Here is a 22,641-nt window from a genome sequence, read left to right on the forward strand (position 1 = left end):
CGTAGAACAAAACGAGTGGCTGCACCGTTTAGAAAAAGGATCAAACTTATTTTGCATGTCAATTTGTTACTGTGGATCTCTTCACCCTAGACGAAAATTATAGCGTAGGATAGAACCCGATGGTCCTACACCACAAAAGGGGAACTCCAGTTCAGTTGCTGGAAAGGTCGCGTCCAGTACTTTCTCGGGTGTATTAGATATTCTTGTTAACAATTACCTTCAAAAGTTTAAAAAGTAATGTCTTCAGCATCTACTGGGTGGAAATAAATACGAAGAAAAGGTTTGAATTTCAATAGGAAAAAGAATGTAATTCATCAGGCTAATGATGCTGATCACGGAAATGCTTTGATCATGGAGACAACAGAGGAGATTCAAGTAAGAAGTGTTGGAACATCCTCCATACTCACCAAATTTTGTGGCCTCTGACTTCTGCCTATGATTGAAAACATTTTGAGTCCTGCGAAAAGGTTTTAACAGTCACATGTTTGTATTGTGCAGATCTTCCAGAAACGTACGTTAAGAGCGGAATATGCTCACTATAAAAAAATTTAAAACTATCTACTAATAGGACTATGAAAAAACATTGCCTTTTATTGCCAGGATGAGAGCTTTTCAACTTACCTTCACATCTACATAATGCATTATGTTTTACGTTTACCCTATTTTTACAAAAAGCGGGAATTTTTGACATGGCCATTAGAATCCTCTTGCAGCGAAAGAAGTTGGTTGTGCGCAGGTGGTGAGGTAGGGGCAGATTAATATTCGGGTCGCGCAGCTGCCGCGCGCCACGCCGTACCGCTTTCCCTGCGACCGCAGTGCCGCGCAAATTCCGAAAAGGCTGCCGTCGACATTGAAGTCATCAGGGATGGGTCCTCAGCCCACTTGTAGAAGGCTTCGAGAAACAAAAACTACAGCAGCTTGATAACGGAGCTACGGAACACCTGACTCGAGATGGCCGGGAACTAAATGAACTCTCGTCTTCCTTAAGACGTGCCTAATGTCTTAGCCACTACGCCATCCCGTTCCTTGACAGAAACGCTGGAAAATAATCGTTGCATTTCGGGAGCCTAATAAATATTATTTCGTTAACATGTTATAGCGCCGACAGTACAAAACACAATTCTTTGCTCTGTTTTGCTACGAAGAAATACTTCTTCAATTATGATACATCTTATGTATTGCTGTAATAATAATGTTAACATTTTTTACGTTACTTAGTTAGACCAAAACTATAGTACGAGAATCTAATTTTGTTGTGGTCGCTCACATTAGCGAGAGTCCTATGAATTTAAATTTTTCGAAAATGATCGTAAAACTGTCTGGTTCAGCTTACCTGACAGTTCGGCGTCTGCGAAGCAATCGTATAGTCGATTTGTTTGCTCGATAAATAGTTAGCTTCCGTAATAGTAACAGTAGAAGGCGTTCTGTAGTTACTCGTTATTGCCGTATAATACAGCCGTAAATGACTTTACATACAGCGTTAGGTCGTTTTACTAATTTTCGGCTCGCATCCAGTATTCTTTGTACTCTTTTCTTTGCTGTTCCTAAGAGATAGATACCGTCTGTATATAAGACGTCTTTTCTCTGACATAATTGTTCAGTTTGGCAATTATACTCATTACACGTTCATCTTTTGCAAGTAATAAGGTTCCTGAGGTTCTTACGTAGCGTGCGCTTGAACTCATCAGAGAAAAGCAGTCGAGATAAGATGTAATTTAGGCGTCCTCTACCACGTTCTGCGCAGTCGTTTACATCGATTAGTGATTTCCACCACGCCAAACCACTGTAGAGCTACTGCTCGGTGTTTAACTTACTAAACTCGAGGACAGCTCTTGACTCACACGCCGCGCTCTGTACTGGTGAGCTGTTCTCTGGCCACACTCAGAGCAATAAATCAGCCCACGCTGTTGGCTGCTGTTTGGCTTTACAGAAGAGGCAACTCGCCTCACTTTCTCAGGCTGCAGATTCATTTGCTCTTCCTGTCTCTGTCTGCTACACTAGCTTTTTTTCTAACGAAACTCCAATTTATGCATGTTTTTAGAATGCATTCCGAGAGCTCTAGGAGAAATGCGAACGAAATAGAGTGGCCAGCCATTAATATCGCCCCACCCACGATTCAGTTTGACCTACGCTTCTTCGAAATGTCACCTATTGAAACTTTATGGAGTGTATGTGGTCTGCAATGTGTTCCTACAAAAATCAGTTTCGATGTTTTAGATTAGATTAGATGTACTTCTCGTTCCAATAGATCCATAGTGAGAAGATCCTCCGGGGTGTAGAACATGCCAGAAAACAAGGATACACAATAAATAATTACAAGTAACAACAGGTATGCTAATGTATCTTCCACAGATCCCACGTGAAATGGCCCTCATGGATATAGAATAAGTAAAAAATATCGTAAACATTTAGAATTTATCGTAAATCGTAAAAACTTGAAATGTACTAACGAACTTGTCACGAAACATGTAAATATTCGGTACACTGAGGTGCATGTGATAATTCCTAGGTTATTGTAGCCAGACATCCATAGAATATAAAACTCATTTTACAAGACTTTTTTATAACGTTCGCATGAGTACGGTGAATTTGTATGGAAGTGAAATTTGTGTAATAGTCGCATTATTTGATATTATTAGGGGCCGGCCGGTGTGGCCGAGCAGTTCTAGGCGCTTCAGTCTGGACCCGCGCGACCGCTACGGTCGCAGGTTCGAATCCTGCCTCGGGCATGGATGTGTGTGATGTCCTTAGGTTAGTTAGATTTAAATAGTTCTAAGTTCTAGGGGACTGATGACCTCAGATGTTAAGTCCTATAGTGCTCAGAGCCATTTTGATATTATTAGGACCATAAACACGTCATTTTGTTCTGCTAATAATTTCAACAATGTATTAGGAGGTGCTGGACATCAGAAACAGCTTTAGGTTCTTGTTAAACTTGTTCTTGTTAAACTGAACGTTAGTAAACTTTTCATGGATTCTGGCAAGTTATTGAAAATGTGCGTTCCTAAATAATAGACATCTTTCTGGATCAACATAAGTGACTTTAAATCTTTGTGAAGGTTATTCTTGATCCTAGTATTGATTCCTTTGTGAATTCACTTACAAACTACGTGAAGGCACAATTCTGAGGATGGAATCCAAGCTCTCATTTAATCCATGCCAGATGGAAGTTTCACATCATACTGGCTTCTCAAAGTCAGATGACGTGTACAGTTTTATATTGCTAATTATTTGTGTTTTATCATTTATCTAAACTGTAATACTAGCAGCTCCAGATCACGAAAAATGACGACGGCTAGGAGAGCGTTGTGTTGTCCCCATGCCCCTCCACACTACATTTAATGACTTCATTGGCGGAGGATGACACGGCGGTCGGAAGCTACCTATGGGCGCGCCGGGGCCTGTGAACAGAGTTTACCTTTACATTTTTTATTGTTGTACAAAGTTCAGTTCAGTCACACGTATCCATGCTGATGTTCAAATTATCATAGACATTGGCGTAGCTACAGAGAGATTTCTACAGTTCCATAATCGAAGACACAAATCGTGTACCACCAGTCACAATGTAGTCCCTAAAATATCGTGTGAGGTGAATGGAAACTACAGAATAGACTCTCATGAGCAGGTCTGGCAAAAGAAAAAGTCTGAAGTCCTGGGTGTCTGGAATACGGACGAGGATAATGCAATATGGATTAACATTAATTATTCTGCTCATCTTAGCCAGCAATTATAATAGCAAAATGCAAGGCATACAATTGTTTTTTATATTTTACGAGGATGGTAGTTCATGTAAGGTAAAATATAATGCTGCAATGCAGTCACAGGCCTCGACTCACTTACCTTTCCGTTTCATTTACATCTGACACTACATATAAAAGGTCCAGTCACATTAATGTGACCATCGCTTATGTTCGACATCGACGTACAATAACCATTCGCAGACGGCAGATGGAAGCACTAGTAGTGGAGATTTTGTAGGGTGTTTCCGTACGAGCGCTCAAAAACGTTACAAGACGTAAGAAATGCTCCACCGAACAATTTGAGTAGGGAACTTGGGGTCGGAGAAGCCAGCGTAACGAAATACGGAAGTAACTTGTCTACAGTTCTGTCTAGCATTACTGTTTTCCAGCTTACTTACAACTAACATGCGAAGAAGTTTACGCGTAGTGTGCTGTTTATTTACATGTACATTCATTATTTCCTGCAAGGAAACACGGAGGACGAGCCTGATTATTAGGAAGCCATGATGCAGTAGGCCGCCGACTGAATTGCCAGCTGTGCTTGAGGTTCGTGCAAAGAGTTCTCCGTGAGTTGTTGGAGAACGTACTCTTGTCTATTCGTGATAGGATGTGGATACAACATGGCGGTGCACCGCCCCACTTCAGTGTGGATGTCCGCAACCATCTCATTGCTGTATTTCCTGGTCGCTGGATTGGAAGGCGTGGTCCTATTCCATGGCCTGCGAGGTCACCTGACCTGAATCTCCTTGACTATTTCCTATGGGGATATCTACAGTCAATTGTGTTGAGACCCTACTGGATACGGAGATGGAAATATTTGCTAGAATTGTGGCTGTCTGTGATGCGATTCGAAATACACCAGGGATATTTGTCAGGGTGCGTCAAATCTTGTTCGCCGATATCATGCTTGCATTGAGGTTGATGGCCGTCAGTTCCAGCACGTTTTGTAAGATACAGTACATATGATACGCTCATTGTGTCAATGAGAGTATTTGCAGTTAACTGTAACTAATGATAAATAAAAAAGCTCACAGTCATGCGTTTTTATCCCTATTATCTCCTTAAGCTGGCTTCTTCGACCCCAGGTTCAAAAATGGTTCAAATGGCTCTGAGCACTATAGGACTGAACTTCTGAGGTCATCAGACCCCTATAACTTAGAACTACTTAAAACTAACTAACCTAAGGACAGCACACACATCCATGCCCGAGGCAGGATTCGAACCTGCGACCGTAGCGGTTGCGTGGTTCCAGACTGTAGCGCCTAGAACCGCTCGGCCACCCCGTCCGGCCGAACCCAGGTTCCCTACCTAAAATCGTTCAGTGGACTGTCGTCTATGTCCTGTTAAATTTTTACACACTTTTACGAAAGCACCCTGTATAAAGCATATCGTAAGGGGGGGGGGGGGGTGGAGGAGGGGGGGGTGGACACGGAATACGGTGCAGTCGTCGTCGTTATGCGGAAACGGAGAGATTTATCATAAGTCCAAAGGGCCTCACCGTTGGCTTTCGGGCCAAGGGTGCAAGTTTTTCCGAAACGGCTAAGTCTGTAAGCTGTTCTCGTGTCTCCGTGGTTGAAGTATGCCGTGCATGGCAAAATGGCGCTATCCAAAACCGGCGCCGAGGCCACTGTGGTGCACCACGGGCCATAGATGCTGAGGCTGAACAATGGCTGCGGAGATGAGTACGGACGAGCAGACGTACAAACGTTGAACAGATGACCATCCAGATAAGCCAAGAGACTACCAACAGCTCCGCCTCAACGACTTCTCAGCGAACACTGTTGCATATGGGACTCAGCAGCAGGCTCCTTGTTCATGTAACCATGCTGACTGCCCTTCATCGGCGACGAAGGGTGGAATTTTGACGCCAATACTGCAACTGGGCGTCTACTGAATTGCGACAGGGAGCCTCTTCGGACATTGGACAGACGGCCGTTGGCGTGTATGGCGTGAAACGTCTGGAAGCAAACACCCTGCAACAGTCGTCGGAAGGGTCCAGGCCATTCTGGAAGGTACAATGAAGCAATACAAGTATGCACCTATCCTTGGGTACCATGTCTACCCCTACATGCCGTTTGATTTTCCTCAGCACGATTGGATCTACCAGCAGGACAATGCAATGTGTCACACAGTTAGTAATGTACGTGGGTGGTTCAAAGAGCACCAGGAGGTGTTTGTCGTACTCCCCTGACCACCAACCTCCGCCGATTTGAACACTATCGATAATTTATGGGGCCACCTCAATGGGGTTGTACGAGCCATGGATCCTCAAACGTGAAACCTAGTGCAGCTGGCCACGGCACAGGACTTGGCATGGACCACATCCCTGTCGGTACTTTCCAGAATCTCATTGACACTCTTCTTATACATCTTACAGCGGACCGCGCTACAAAAGGTGATTATTCAGGTTTACGACAGGTGGTCTCATTAATGAGACTGGACAGTCTATAAGCTGCACGCAAAATACGGGGCATGCCAGATCTCCCTGTATGTCTCACAGCGGACTGCACTACAAAAGGTGATTATTCAGATTTTTGACAGGTGGTCTCATTAATGAGACTGGACAGTCTTCAATCTGCACGCACCGTACGGGGCATGCCAGAATCTCATTGACTCTCTTCCTGTACGACTCACAGTGGACCGCACTACAAAAGGTGATTATTCAGGTTTTTGACAGGTGGTCTCATTAATGAGACTGGACAGTCTACAATCTGCACGCACCGTACGGGGCATGCCAGAATCTCATTGACTCTCTTCCTGTACGATTCACAGTGGACCGCACTACAAAAGGTGATTATTCAGGTTTTTGACAGGTGGTCTCATTAATGAGACTGGACAGTCTACAATCTGCACGCACCGTACGGGGCATGCCAGAATCTCATTGACTCTCTTCCTGTACGACTCACAGTGGACCGCACTACAAAAGGTGATTATTCAGGTTTTTGACAGGTGGTCTCATTAATGAGACTGAACAGTCTACAATCTGCATGCACCGTATGGGGCATGCCAGAATCTCATTGACTCTCTTCCTGTACGACTCACAGTGGACCGCACTACAAAAGGTGATTATTCAGGTTTTTGACAGGTGGTCTCATTAATGAGACTGGACAGTCTACAATCTGCACACACCGTACGGGGCATGCCAGAATCTCATTGACTCTCTTCCTGTACGACTCACAGTGGACCGCACTACAAAAGGTGATTATTCAGGTTTTTGACAGGTGGTCTCATTAATGAGACTGGACAGTCTACAATCTGCACGCACCGTACGGGGCATGCCAGAATCTCATTGACTCTCTTCCTGTACGACTCACAGTGGACCGCACTACAAAAGGTGATTATTCAGGTTTTTGACAGGTGGTCTCATTAATGTGACTGGACAGTCTACAATCTGCACGCACCGTACGGGGCATGCCAGAATCTCATTGACTCTCTTTCTGTACGACTCACAGTGGACCGCACTACAAAAGGTGATTATTCAGGTTTTTGACAGGTGGTCTCATTAATGAGACAGAACAGTCTACAATCTGCACGCACCGTACGGGGCATGCCAGAATCTCATTGACTCTCTTCCTGTACGGCTCACAGTGGACCGCACTACAAAAGGTGATTATTCAGGTTTTTGACAGGTGGTCTCATTAATGAGACTGGACAGTCTATAATCTGCGCGCACCATACGGGGCATGCCAGAATCTCATTGACTCTCTTCCTGTATGTCTCACAGCGGTCCACGCTACAAAAGGTGATTTTTCAGGTTTTAGAAAGGTGGTCTCATTAATGTGACTGGACAGTCTATAACCTGCACGCAACCATATGGTGCATGCCTGAGGATCTCACATTATTCACTTTCCCACTGTACATTCTCCAGATACAGTATAGTCGATATTTGATGTAACTTCCATTCGATATTCTCGAGCTGTTGACGTCCAAAGCATACACATCCCCTGTCGGAGCAGATCGGGGGATAATGCGAACTACGATAGTGCTCCCACACATGCCCTCTCTATTGAAATACTTTAGTGGTATTCTGATTCATAAGAGGTAAAACAAACACTATTACGCCATAAAAATCGTCGATCCACTATTTTCCGATCGATATTCTAATGGACGACGGAGGATTTCTACTTCAGTGCTCCAACATCACTCATTTTATTTTCTTGAGACTTAAACGAAATACTTCCCTCAAATACAGTCTATCGTAAACAGTAACGCTTAAAATTTCGGTAGGAGCTTGTTTCGAAGGGAATGTCGATTCTCTTCCAGTTTGCTTGTGCCAAGTAACTGAGCATCTATGTAGTGCTCTCATACTGACTGAATGAAATTTATTTCAACAATTATCAGTCTGCTTCCTTAGGTTATTTTTCATTTCCGTGCAATACTCTGGTGACCGTCTAATGGGCACAAAATAAATTATAGTCAAAGCAAAACAGTGCAGTAGTGTTCATGAGGTTCCACCGACCGTCTACATGAGCGGCTGGAACATAAAATTATATCCCATTATTATTCGATTATACTGGAAGCAGCAACAATCGTAAAATATCTACAAGCATACGTCCGGGACGACCTCAAGTGGAATGATGATTTGAAGCTAGCTGTATGAAACGCAGATGCCTTACTGAGATTTATTAGCTGAATATTAGGGAAACGTAATTCACCAACGAAAAAGGTATCTCACAAATGCCACGGTCATCTACATCTACTCGATTACTCCGCAATTTACATTTAAGTGCCTGCCAGAGCGTTCATCGAACGACCTTCAAGCTGTTTCTCTGCCATTCCGCTCTCGAACTGCGCGCGGGAAGAACAACACACAAATCTTTCCGTGCGAGCTCTCATTTCTCTGTATGTAAATGGGAGCCAACAAATTATTTTCGCATTCGGAGGAGAAGTTCGTGGTTGAAATTTCATGAGAAGATCCCGCCGCAACGAAAAACGCCTTTGTTTTAATGATTGCCAACCCAACTCACGTATCGAATCTGTGGTACTCTCTCCCCTATTAGGTATAATACAGAACGAACTACTTTTCTGAGCTTTTTCGATATCCTCCGTCAATCCATGATTCTTGAAGGGAAGAAAGAATAGGGTTTCGTTCCCATCGACGAGGAAGTCATTAAGAGAGGGAGCACAAGTTCGGTTTCTGGAAGTATGGGGAAGGAGATCGGCGTGTGCCCTTTCGAAGTAACCGTACCAGCATCTGCCTTGCGGGTTTTAAGAAAATCACGTAAGATCTAAATCTGGATATCCCGACGGGGATATGAACCGCCGTTCTTCAGAATGTGAGCCCGGTGCCTTACCACACCTTACTTGGTATTAATTAAGTATTGTTCATCAGCCGGGCTACCTTCCCAAGTAGAACTGTAAAGGATACAGAGAACATCCAAGGAAGAGCGGCTTGTTTCGACACGAGTTTGCTCTGTAAGGAATCGGGCAGTACACACTATAAGACAAAAAAAAAGGAAGCACCAAGAAGGAATTATCCGAATGGAACAGACATCAGTAGATGTGATGTACATGTGCAGACAAACAAAAATGATCACAATCTCAGAAAAATTAGATGATTTATTCAAGAGAAAGATCTTCATAAATTGAGTAAGTCAGTAATGCGTTTCTCCACCTCTGGCCCTTATGCAAGCAGTTATTGGGTTTCGCATTGATTGCTTGACTTGTTGTTTTCCTTCTGAAGGATATCGTGTCAAATTCTGTCCTATTGGCGCGTTAGATAGTCAAAATCCCGAGCTGGTTGTAGGGTCCTGCCCATAATGCTCCAAACGTTCTCAACTTCGGAGAGACCCGGTGACCTTGCTGGGCAAGGCAAGGTTTGGCAAGCACGAAGACAAACAGTCAGGTCGGTACCCGACTTCTGTCTGGGGTGTCTCTGGACATGTCTTATCTGGACATTGGGGCTCATTTCGAAGCGGGATTCGTCACTGAAGATAATTCTACTCAAGTCAACGAGATTCCAGACCGAAGGCGACTATCTAACACGTGAGTCGTGCTTGGGTAGCTCAGTTGGTAGAGCACTTGCCGGCGAAAGGCAAAGGTCCCGAGTTCGAGTCTCGGTCCGGCACACAGTTTTAATCTGCCAGAAAGTTTCATATCAGCGCACACCCCGCTGGAGAGTGAAAATCTCATTCTAGAAACATCCCCTAGACTGTGGCTAAGCCATGTCTCCGCAATATCCTTTCTTTCAGGAATGCTAGTCCTGCATGTTTCGCAGGAGAGCTTATGTAAAGTTTGGAAGGTAGGAAACGAGGTACTGGTGGAAGTAAAGCTGTGAGGACAGGGCGTGAGTCGTGCTTGGGTGGCTCAGTTGGTAGAGCACTTGCCCGCGAAAGGCAAAGGTCCCGAGTTCGAGTCTCGGTCTGGCACACAGTTTTAATCTGACAGAAAGTTTCATATCAGCGCATACTCCGCTGCAGTGTGAAAAATCTCATTCTGATCTAACACATCAGTTGGACAGAATTTGGCACGATATCACTCAAGAGGACATCCAACAAGTCTATCAATCACTGCCAAGTTGAATAACTGCTTGCATAAGGACCAGAGGGGGACTAACACGTTATTGAGTTACTCAATTTGTGAAGCTCTTTCTCTTGAATAAATCATCTAATTTTTGTGAAACTGAAACAATTTATTTGTCTGTTTATTTACGTCCCTATCACAAAGCGAAAAAAGTGGTCCAACTAAAACATTCATATTTCTTTACGTACTACACGAATCTGTAATAAAAATGGTGGTTCCTATTTTAAAAAAAAAACGCAGTTGATATCCGTTCGACCTATGGCAGCGCCATCTAGCGGACCAACCATAGCGCCATCTGGTTTCCGCCTTCAAGCTAGACGAGTTTCGTTAGTTGTAGTTTTTTTCGTTCGATGCTTATTTCGTGAGATATTTGGCCCGGTCACTATCAATGGACCACCCTGTATTACTGATGAGTAAAATCTCTGTTATGTGTATCTGTTGTGTTATGGAAAAACGCTACGAACTTATGCACCAACCTACTAGAATGTTAATAATGTTTGTTTTATTTAAGAAGCTTAAAGAGCTTTAAAATAAAAATTCGAAGACTATACTTCAAGTCAATTTGACTTTCTTTGAACGTAGTGTTGAAGGTGTTGCAACAGCAGTGTAGATAATGCTGTAATCGGTTTCAAATGTGAAACTGCTTACGAGGGAGCCGGCCGGAGTGACCGAGCGGTTCTAGGCGCTACAGTCTGGAACCGCGCGACCGCTACAGTCGCATATTCGAATCCTGCCTCTGGCATGGATGTTTCTGATGTCCTTAGGTTAGTTAGGTTTCAGTAGATCTAAGTTCTCGGGGAGTGATGACCACAGCAGTTAAGTCCCGTAGTGCTCAGAGCCATTTTTTTGCTTACGAGGGCATAATTTGTGATGGAGTCTACTTATGGCCCGGGGCGCTCGTGTTGCGAACGGCTTGCTCTTATTGTATCCTCTAGTGGTCCACTCATTGTTGGTTGCGCTTCTGTAGACTATACGAATGTAGTGACTCATTCCAAACTGAGCAATCGAGGCAGAGTGCATTCTCTGTTGAACTAGGCTAACTCCCTGCATTGTTACCAGAGGCCGGAGGCTGTGCAGCTCAAGGGATGCCACTATTTACTCAAGCTCATATTTTCGAGCGGGGTTCCGGCGACCAGCCAAATAGGGGCTCATTCATTTTTAGCCGTGGCAGGTCCGGCGGGGGAGTGTCGGCCGCAGACGCTCGCGGCAGCGCAGTATCCTGCGGACAGCCGTAGCCGCGCATCGCGCTCCACGCTCCTCGCCGCTCGCTCCAAGCTCCACGCTCCAGCATGCCGCAGGCAGAGACTCACCACATCGTCACCACCTACTGCATCCTCATCATCCTGCTCATCTCGCTCTGGATTCTTTACTCCAACCTCATGTAGACTGCGGTATGCCGGCGCTTTCTGCAACTGGCGCTTTCTTAACACGCTCCGACACTCCGGTCACACGTGCTGCTAACAAAACGTTAATGTCGTGTTCCTCCTCGTGGTTTCTTACTCCTCTATGGTTTTGTTTGTGGAACCTATTAACATACTCGTGAATACGAATATTGTGACCTAATTGTTTTTTTATGTCTCATCAAAATGGTTCAAATGGCTCTGAGCACTATGCGACTTAACTTCTGAGGTCATCAGTCGCCTAGAACTTAGAACTAATTAAACCTAACTAACCGAAGGACATCACACACATCCATGCCCGAGGCAGGATTCGAACCTGCGACCGTAGCGGTCGCTCGGCTCCAGACTGTAGCGCCTAGAACCGCACGGCCACTCCGGCCGGCCATGTCTCATCAAATTGTCCTTCAGTGTATAGCTTAGACTTCTTTTTACTCACTCTTTTTCGGTAAGCGTTATCTTTATATCATTTTAGAGTTCTTTTTCTCTCACTGTTCTCAGCGTCACTTTCCATTCTGTATAAGCAAAGAATATCATTCCAGAATTCTCATATGTTAAATAAACAAACCAGTCACGTTGTGCGTTGTATTTCTTTATTTCGTTCTGTCTTTATGTGACTGAAACTTTCGATCTTTTGGCATACGTTCAGTTAAATAAAAAAAAAATTGTACGTCTCAAAAGGTTCGTCAACAGACAAACTACTTACGTTTGAATTCTACCATATCTGAGAGGAAGCTTGTCTTGGTGACAGTATGTAATCCGTTACAGCGTTCACCAGTCGTAGCTTAATACAACCATCTGGAAGTTACTTTGCGGTACTACTTTCGGATCGCGTTACTACGTATCAGAGTAATCTCGTCTCGACAATTTTCAAAAAAATGTTCAAATGTGTGTGAAATCTTATGGGACTTAACTGCTAAGGTCATCAGTCCCTAAGCTTACACACTACTTAGCCTAAATTATCCTAAAGACAAACACACACACACCCATGCCCGAGGGAGGACTCGAACCTCCGCCGGGATCAGCCGCACAGTCCATGACTGCAGCGCCTAAGACAGTTTTCACGGTGTTGGATGCCGAGCCAGTGGCGAATATTTTCAGGGCCTGTATTATGAATCATTGGAACACAATTTTCGCAGAAAAATCGAGACACTGCTCAGCGTGTACCCGTTCTGCACACCGCTGCTACGTGGTTAAGTTGAAGTGTCATATTTTGTCCAGCCACAACTATGTTTGAAGAATCTTGGATATGGTGTTCGGCTGTGGAGACCTCATATCAGCTGTTTGAGCTGGGAAGCCTCGTGACAAATTTAACTGTGTGCTAGGCAGACAGCCTAACCTAGACTATTACCTTTCGATTACTTTCGTGTGTAACACTCTTACGAACAGTGGGAAAGGTTCGGGTTCCAATATGAAGTCTCTATATAGTTTTGGTTTGCCAGTAGGTTTCATTGTAGCGCAAATTCCAGAGTAAATTGAAAATTCATTTTTTCTCGAAACGTGACTCTAATATCATACAAAATTATTTGGATCGCATTGATTCTGTGTGAGTGTGCGCGCGCACGCCCATGTGTATGTGTATGTGCGTGTGTGTGTGTTTGTGTGTGCGTGCGTGTGTGTGTGTGTGTGTGTGTGTGTGTGTGTGTGTGTGTGTGTGTGTGTAACAATCTCCGGGTGCTATTTCTTTACCACAGGGCTACATTTTTTTTTTAATCGTCTCTTCGCCGGTTAGCTAATTAAATCCGACAAGCCTGTTACTTTCAGAAAGTGGTTTGTACTATTTATTCATAGAACTTGAGGGACGCCTGTGAGTGAGATTGCAAAGAAACTTGATTACCTGCTATTCCTTCTTAGCTGCCAGGTTCGCCTCTGCGTTGTCCCGACTGCAGACCGCATAAAACTTCAGAAATCTGTCTCCCCACTTAGATAATACATTTTTCCCTCAGAAACGCAAGCTTTGAGAGACATCTGAGGAGAGAAAATCAGAAGCTCACAGGGACTAAAATGAATTTCGCGTTCACCCGAACAGCCACGGAGCACGTAAACGGTAAAGCGTATCATTATTATTAATCAGTTTAAATGCTACCCAACATGCGGAATAACAAATGCCTTCCAGCAAGCAGTCATTTCAAGTTCTAGTTCTGGGGACTAGTATTAAATATCTAAAAGTTTTGTTCTAAGTTTACAATAGTTCCTGAAGCTGGTATCGTAGCTCATACAATAAACAGATAGTCTGTGGATGGGTACCATAAACAATTTTCCTCTTTTTAGCGCACAGGCTCAACGGTACTTGGCGACAAGACGTCTTTATTCATAATCCAGTACGTCTTCCTACTCAGATGTGGTACGCTACATCACCGCTGTACTAGATATGACGGGTATCACGATTTAAGTGTGAAGCGCAACCAGACCCTTACGTTTCGTCGATGTAAAATCTGATGTGTGCGTCATTTCTAATCCAGGTATTCCGATTCCGATGGACTATAATATTAAAGCATGTGAAACTGGCTTCACATACGAAAATGGGCAATAATGGAGAACAAAATAAAAATATAATTTAATTAATTAGTGACATGCATTTTAGGAGAAAGTTTTCGTTCAGAAGTTTTATAATGACGTCTGACGTGTATGTTTTCTCAGCTTAGGAGATCTACTGAGGAAACTATACATTTCATCTAAGAAAAGATGTGGAAGGAATAACACTTTTATTTGGATCGTCTAGAAAGGATGGGTATAACAAATGTCTGATGATGGAATGTTAAGACTGATTGTGTTTTTTCGCTTCGAGAAAAAAATATTCTGCAGAAGAAATAAAATTTTAGTCCTCTGCAGAGTAATGGAACGGAAGTAATACTTGTTTGTTTCAACCATTTTTTTCTTAAATTTGTGTCTCTCACACCACTCTAACTCTCTGAAAGCTTGTGAAGCAAGAGTCGGTGCGGAGATTTTGCAGCATTGTCGCTGCTCCAGAAACTTGATGGAACAGCGCAAGAAAGCTGCGTCTGACTTGCAACTGAGACATTAGCTAGCGCCCTGGCTCACGCCGCCGACTCCTCGCGGTAAACCGCACACCGGCGCAAGAGCTGGCGCCGCGCCTCCGAAAGGACATTTACTGGCGCCATTTCGGCATTCTCCGCCTCACGCAGAAACCCACTTTAATCCTCGGAAACATCAAAACCTGCAACGCTCGTTATTCTCTTAAACTGTGCTTTTTAGTGCCTGTCTAGAGTTGGTAAGACCGCAAAACTACTCGACGTGCTCACATCTCCTAGCAGACTGCGACTTCACGACATTATGAAGGGTCACGAATTGCGCGCCATTTCGCCCGTCTCCTATCTGTAACGTCCTCGACGTGACTTAGAAGACTGACAGAGAAAGCGTTTCCTCCGTTTAATCCTGTCTGATCTGAATTTTTCCTGGAGGAAGCAAAATTTTTCTTGTGATAATGCTGTCAGGTGATATTTTTAAGTCATTTTAGATACAACATTTATACAAAAATATTTACCCATTTTCGAAACATATTTTGTGCTCTTGGCTTCCTTTTATGGACTAAAATAACTAATTACGAAATATTCTCTATTGTAATAAATAGTAAAATGATTGTTCAATAATTACTACGCAAAATATCAGTAACAATATTCAATTATATAGTGGAATACAGCGAACCAACCACATCTGTGTGTTATAATAGTCGCGAGCTGCTGCGCACTGCTGCATTGACTTGCTGACGTTTTCATAGTAATGCCCAACATTTGGCAGCACTAGCGCGTGATGAAAAGGTTGAACATTCACAAATGCGTACCTCGGAATTCCGTCGGGAAAAATTACTTCTGTTGCAGCTAAAACATAGTAAAAGTTAATGTACACAATTGTAACCAGAGGGTCTCAAAGGGTTAAAAAAAAACTATAAAGCTCTTCATCTTACGGTGTCAATTAAATTCCCCAGTAAACCAACAAATTTTTAATGTCATCCCACTATGCAGTCTACCATAAACTGAAAAATAATAATTACTGATAATTTTGTTTGCACATGGGTCCACAACTTCGATATTTTTTTTAGATGATAACATTTTCCTTTATGGGGTGTACATTTCTCAGATTTATTTGCTATCGCCCAATTTAGACTCTTTAGTCAACATCAAGCAACTTATAAATATACCAAATCAAAAAATGGTTCAAATGGCTCTGAGCACTATGGGACTTAACACCTGAGGTCATCAGTCCCCTATAACTTAGAACAACTTAAACCTAACTAACCTAAGGACATCACACACATCCATGCCCGATGCAGGATTCGAATCTGCGACCGTAGCAGTCGCGCGGTTCCAGACTGCAGCGCCTAGAACCGCTCGGCCACCGCGGCCGGCTATACCAAATCACAAATGAAATAAAGAATGTAACGCGTATAAAAAATCTCCAAATGGTAACATTGCCAATTTAACGTAGGATATCCCCTATTACCTACATTAGTAATCTCTATGTAGCACATCACAACACATGTAAGTTGCAAATCAATCCAGCAGTCCAAATGTAGACTTATTAACACCATCGAGATTGGTATCAAATAGGGACAGGATATTATGCGGATTCTCAGCAGTCTGTCGTTCCATATGTAATTAAGTTATACTGTACGTGGTACTCCCGCATGCATTATAATCTTTCCTTTCGTATTTCATACGGATTACGTTACTGCGATTCTACATGTGGGCTGGTGGATTGATTTGCATGTTAAGTGTGTTGTGACAAGCTACACAGAGGTTATTTGGAGGAAATGTGCTAGAATAGGTTAAATTCACTACTCTGCCATTTAGAGCGTTGTTTTAATATACGTTATACGTTTTATTTCACCTGTGTTTTGGTACTTTTATAGGTTGCTTAACAATTGCTAAAAAGCCGAAATTGGCCAGTAGCACATAAATTTGACAATTATATAGCCCATACCCGACTATGTGTTAATCTGAAAAAGGAAACGTTATCGCGTCAAAACTCATATATTTCTCTGATTTCAGTTAATTCTTTCATTTAACCTACCTCTAGTCAAACCACAATTACTTAGTGGTTACTACACATCGATGCCACTCAGTATCGGTCACTGCACTGCCACAAAAATGTAGACAGCAGACAATCAATCACAAGCGCAAACTATGCAACCATTAAAACAAAACTGTCGCCATGTTATCCCTCCTCATATTGTTTGCTCATAAGAGCACACTAACTCCAGTATTAGAAATTATGGAAGTGTTATTATTTGCATAATGTTGTTTCGCAAGATCTCAGAAATTTTAAATAATTTTTAAGTCAGCTGCAAATAATCAGTGGTTTTGGAAAGAGTTTAACCCATGAACGGTTTTGGATCTCGATCATCTATTGTCGCTACATTTTTTTTTTTCCTTTTTGCTTTTTGCAATGTGTTACTTGTTGTGTGCTATTGTAAGGTATTTTTGAGATTAACAAATTAAATCTTAAGGACGATGCAAGTAGTGTACTTTTATGTGAACTACATCTAAATTAACGTCAGAACACACTTTTCTCTCTAGACTAGAAACAAAATTTCGTACAGAATGACAGTGAAATTTTATTCTTCGCAAAAAATCTGGCTTGGCATGTTTAAAATACAATCAGTCGAGCTTGTCAAATGCGCACTAGCAATTGAGTCCGAGTTGTGTTGGATCAGTAGCCAAATAAATGAATAACAAAATGCCAAGAACAGCCCCTCAGAATCACTACGGGGCTCAGCGTCAGTGCCTCGTGGTTGATTTGTTAAGGAGAAGAAAAAAAAGAACAGAATAAATAAAAAGCAGGATAGCAATTTTGCATCTTAGCTACACGTGAAATCCATCCGTTTTTAGTTTTGGCTCAAATGGTTTAAATGGCTCTGAGCACTATGGGACTCAACTGCTGAGGTCATTAGTCTCCTAGAACTTAGAACTAGTTAAACCTAACTAACCTAAGGACATCACACACATCCATGCCCGAGGCAGGATTCGAACCTGCGACCGTAGCGCGTTTTTAATTTTCCGCCTTCTTTGTATTAACATTACAGCCATAGTTTTGAAGCTTATTTTTAATTGTTTATCAGTTCACTTGTAGATTTGTTAAGTATTTTTACATCCTGCAGTTGCAAGGTAAGATCATAATTATGGCTCCTTTAAACACCGCACCCATGTCCACGTAGAACCCAAATCAGCGTCCCGACTTTATCCGGCACCGAGACCATCAAACACAGTCATAGATCGGTCACAGAAACGTGCAGATCTATTGGCATATCGAGAAGGTGCAATAGTAGAGACAATATAAATTTGTTCAAATACCTTTTGGTCACCTAAATTTAGGACTTCAGTCATTTCTGTATGTAAGTTTGACGAAAAACCAGAAAGTTTCTTCAACAGGGAATCCACCTATTCCTTCCCCCACCCTCGTTCATCCGAGATAGTGTTGAGCCTCTGATCATTTCTTTTGCTACATGGCCATTTTCACAAATGATTCACAAATAAAATAAAATAAAATACGGGAATGCGTCATTAGCCGACAAGTGGATGCGAAAGAGTAAAATTGTGTTGTTTGGTTCCCTTAGGAAAGCAGATCGAGGTCGTTCTAAGATTAACATTTCTCTTCGTACTCCAACGGAATACATAATTTTCCACTAAAGGTTTTGCGCATTCCAGTGGTACTATCGTAGTGATTAAAGTGTTCTATGACGTGCCATGCGATTCATCTTTGAGCTGTTTCATCCTTTCTGCCAGTCTTATCTGATAAGAAACCCACACAGATCAACAATACTGAAAACAGGGTCTGATCATACTTTTGTAAGCGACAGGACGTTTAATTCTTCTCCTCAACCACGAACAAATACATGCAGCGATGAGGCAAAATAATATGATCACCTGCTTAATAGCTTGTTTGACCATATCTGGGACGAAATACATCACTGATTCTGCGTATCAGGGATCCGACAGTTTGTTGATAGGTTTGTGAAGGTACGTGGCATTAGATGTCTACGCACAGGTCATGTAACGGGCCGCTGATTTGCGTAAGCGATGATGGCGCCCGACATCGACGCCCATGGGTTCCATAGTATTTACATCAGACGAATTTGGTCGCCGACATGAGCTCACTATAATGCTCCTCAAACCAAAAATTGGCTCTGAGCACTATGGGACTCAACATCTGTGGTCTTCAGTCCCCTAGAACTTAGAACTACTTAAACCGAACTAACCTAAGGACATCACACACATCCATGCCCGAGGCAGGATTCGAACCTGCGACCGTAGCAGTCGCGCGGTTCCCGACTGCGCGCCTAGAACCGCTAGACCACCGCGGCCGGCTCCTCAAACCAAAGTAGCACGGTTCTGGCTCCGAGACACGGACAACTGTGCGGCTGGAAGATGACATCACCGTCGGGGAAGACATCAAGCATGAAGGGATACACGTGGTTCGCATGTGTCAGCGTGTCTTCGATTACTATCACAGGCCCCATGAAAGCGCAAGAGAATGTCTCCCACAGCATATTATTGTTCCCATCAGGCTGTGTCCGTGGCGTATTGCACGTTTCGAGCCTTTATTCATCTCGATGACGGTGTTTGTGAAGACGATCATCGACTTAGTGTAGCAAAATTGTGATTTCCCGAAGAGCCGACACGTTTCCATTGATCGACGTTCGAATCCCAATCGTCCCGTGCCCACTGTAATCGTAATTGACGATGTCGTTGGGTCAACATGTGAACACGGTGGGGTGGTCTGCTGCGGAGCTCCATTTTCAAGAATATACGATGATCTGTGTCTTCCGAAACTCTTGCCCGTCCACCAACATTGTACTCTTTCGGCAAAGACGCCACAGATCACCATCCGTCCTACGTTACAGAGCAAACAAACCTCCGAACCTCACGTTCTGTGAAGAGTTGTTCCATTATTAATTCTATTAATTCTGAGACCTTGATTAAAACCTACACAAATTACGGTGGGCGATTTGCTACCTCTTGATAAGTAACCTCCAACTTTTAACTTTTATGTGTTTTGTATGTTCTTCCCTTTCAGATTTGAAAAATGGGGTAAACTTATTGTTTTCCAACATTGAAGAGAAACAGTAATATTCATTACATCACCGAGCGAGGTGACGCAGTAGTTAGCACGCTGGACTCGTATTCTGGAGGACGACGGTTAAAATATCCACCCGAACATCAAGATTCAGGTTTTCCGTGACTTCCTTAAATCACTTCAGGCAAATTCTTGGATGGTTCCTTTGAAATGACACGGCCGGTTTCCTTCCCCATCCCAGAAACATTCCGAGCTTGCGGTCCGTTTCTAATGACCTCGATCTCGAACCCTAATCTTCCTTCCTTCATTACGTCGGACTTCCGTGAATACAGTAATCGTGTGTGATGATGTAATGAAAAGTCAACAGTCACTATTTTATACAATTCTTTTCTTTATTCAAGTTGTGAGTGGTTTCAGAAACCTATTTCTACCATTAGATCACTCAAGTATTCTGCTGCCTTGTTTACTGAACATAAGCAGTTTTTGATTCCCACCCTGATCTGAGAATTCCCTGCATTGGCAATGCTCCGTCGTGAAGTAGTTGGCGGAACATTAACCGTTTTCTTGAAGCAGCCCCCTTTTTCTTTTATTTTGCAGCAACAGTTGTAACTGTATTGACCTCGAAAAGCCAGACGACACGAGTTATGTGCAACCAGCTAACCTTCTTCGAGTGTTCCATCCGGTTTCACGGTAGGTTTATTGTCGTGCTAAATAGTAGAAGGTCGTTCCGTTCCAGTGTTGGCGGTGACCCTGTGACGTTAGTAAATTATACAGGCACGGGCTGTGCAGTAGGTGGGCAGGAAATCGCACCGGCGCTTTCACTGCTCATCCGACAGCCAAGGCCAGCACGTCTTGAGCAAGACGCTGCCCTACGCACATCGACCATGTGGTGTCGGTCTTTGTCCGTGCACCTCTTCTAGATACACCGTACGGTGCTTAGCGAATTTCTGTGTCCGTCTTTGTCACTTTCTCAGACCGGAAGCGGCAAAGCCGCGAGACTGTAGCACTCTACAACAAACTGTTCACACGTCTTTGTGGTGTCTCAAGAGCCGCTTAAGTTATGTAGAAGAGTAATAAACTATGTGTTGATTTTTACAATCGAGAGAGATCTTTACCGATAATGAAATGGAAATAGAACATAAACGGAACTATCGGAGAAATATATTTTAAATTTTTTTTTAGCAAAAGCCAAGCGAATTGTCACAGGTGCTGCAAGCGATACTCTAAGGTGGTACGAGGAATAAGACCGATTGGGCAGCCCAGGAAGAGATGGACAGACCAGGTTGATGGAAACCTCAAGAGGATAGGAGTAACGTGGGATGCAGTGGAGAGAGAAGAGCTATATCGGGACAGAAATCAATGGAAGCATATGGTTCACGAAGTTCCTACCTGGCTCGTTGGAAAGAAATTATGATGATGGATTCTCGGAGGTATTGCTGAGCTTGCGCCGCTGTTTATAACCGTATTTAACTCTCGGTGCCCGTTAAGTCATTTGATATGCACATGTTACTCTTCTCCCGCACCGTTATTTTGAGAAACGCAAACATTCTTCGTGTTTTATTACTCTTCCGCATGACATGGGCGTCAAGATGTTGATCCGCTGCTACTACATACATACACCGCAAGCCACTGTACAATGCATGGCGAAGGGTACATCGTAACAGTATTATCTATTATACACTGTCCAATCACATTAATGAATGATGATGAAGTCCCATACTCCGTAACAGAGCGTAGGGGACAATGCGGGAGACCCGCACCGCCGTACTAGGCAAGATCCTACTGGAGGTGGTTTGCCATTGCCTTCTTCCGACCGTAATGGGGTTGAATGATGATGATGATGAAGACGACACAACAACACCCAGTCATCTCGACGCAGGTGAAAATCCCTGACCCCGCCGGGAATCGAACCCGGGACGCCGTGCTCGGGAAGCGAGAACGCCACCGCGAAACCACGAGCTGCAGACTCACACTAATGTAACCACCTTTTAAATGCCTGAGTAATCAACTTTTGCAGAGTGGACCGCTGCGAGGCGTGGAGAAAGAGTGTCAGTGAGGTTCTGGAAGGTACAGACAGGGATATGAAGCCATGCCCGACTTCCGTGCAGTGGCCACCTGCGGTAGGTTCGAATGATTCAAATGGCTCTGAGTACTATGGGACTTAACTTCTGAGGTCATCAGTCCTCTAGCACTTAGAACTACTTAAACCTAACTAACCTAAGGACATCACACACATCCTAGCCCGAGGCAGGATTCAAACCTGCGACCGTAGCGGTCGCGCGGTTCCAGACTGTAGCGCCTAGAACCGCTCGGCCACCCCGGCCGGCCCTGCGGTAGGCTTCTCGGTTGATGATTCATGACGCGAACAGCCCGTACGAGGTGGTCCACAGATTTCCACTTGGGTTTAAATTCGGGTAGTGTTGTGGCCACGTGAATACGGAACACTCTTCCTAGTGATCACGAAACTTGCCCGCGGTATTCACCAAAATTTTCCCGGACCGTTCTAACACTGCAGCTGTTTAGGCAGTCTGTCTAGAGAAACAGCCGATTACTAAGTCTGACATAAGTTTGATACTTACCTTCACCCAAATTATGTCGCATTTGTAATCTGTGAAAACCTTAGTAGATATGGGAGTTCACTGCATCGGCACCGCTGGCGTCTAGCCTATGCCTCCGATGGATATTCCCAACTGAATTTAAGATTTAACGGCTGTTCATTTCTGGTGACAACAAACGTTTTGATCCAAGTGCTAGGTTACGTGAGCGGGACTAATTCTGGGATCTTACCATTATACAGTTATCTATGTTATCATAAGTCTTCTTTAGCGCACTGGCATCGTTTTACATGGGAAAATGTTTGAACACGTACACCAGTTCCAGCATCAGGATAGTTTAGAGACAACACACAGTCGATCTTCTGCATAAGTGAACTACTGAGTACAGAAAAG

The 22,641-nt window shown here is 43.5% G+C and overlaps 1 protein-coding gene across 1 annotated transcript in view; it reads left to right on the forward strand.

The window, feature by feature from the left end:
• The window catches only part of LOC126184034 (nose resistant to fluoxetine protein 6-like), a 397,821-nt gene that overhangs the window by 91,798 nt on the left and 283,382 nt on the right, over window positions 1-22,641 (forward strand). The window contains exon 3 of the mRNA XM_049926391.1: window positions 11,425-11,653. Within this exon, the coding sequence (XP_049782348.1) occupies window positions 11,425-11,653 (229 nt within the window). The remainder of the gene's footprint in view (window positions 1-11,424; window positions 11,654-22,641) is intronic.

Source organism: Schistocerca cancellata, chromosome 4, assembly GCF_023864275.1.
Source record: "Schistocerca cancellata isolate TAMUIC-IGC-003103 chromosome 4, iqSchCanc2.1, whole genome shotgun sequence".
NCBI classification, from domain to species: domain Eukaryota; kingdom Metazoa; phylum Arthropoda; class Insecta; order Orthoptera; family Acrididae; genus Schistocerca; species Schistocerca cancellata.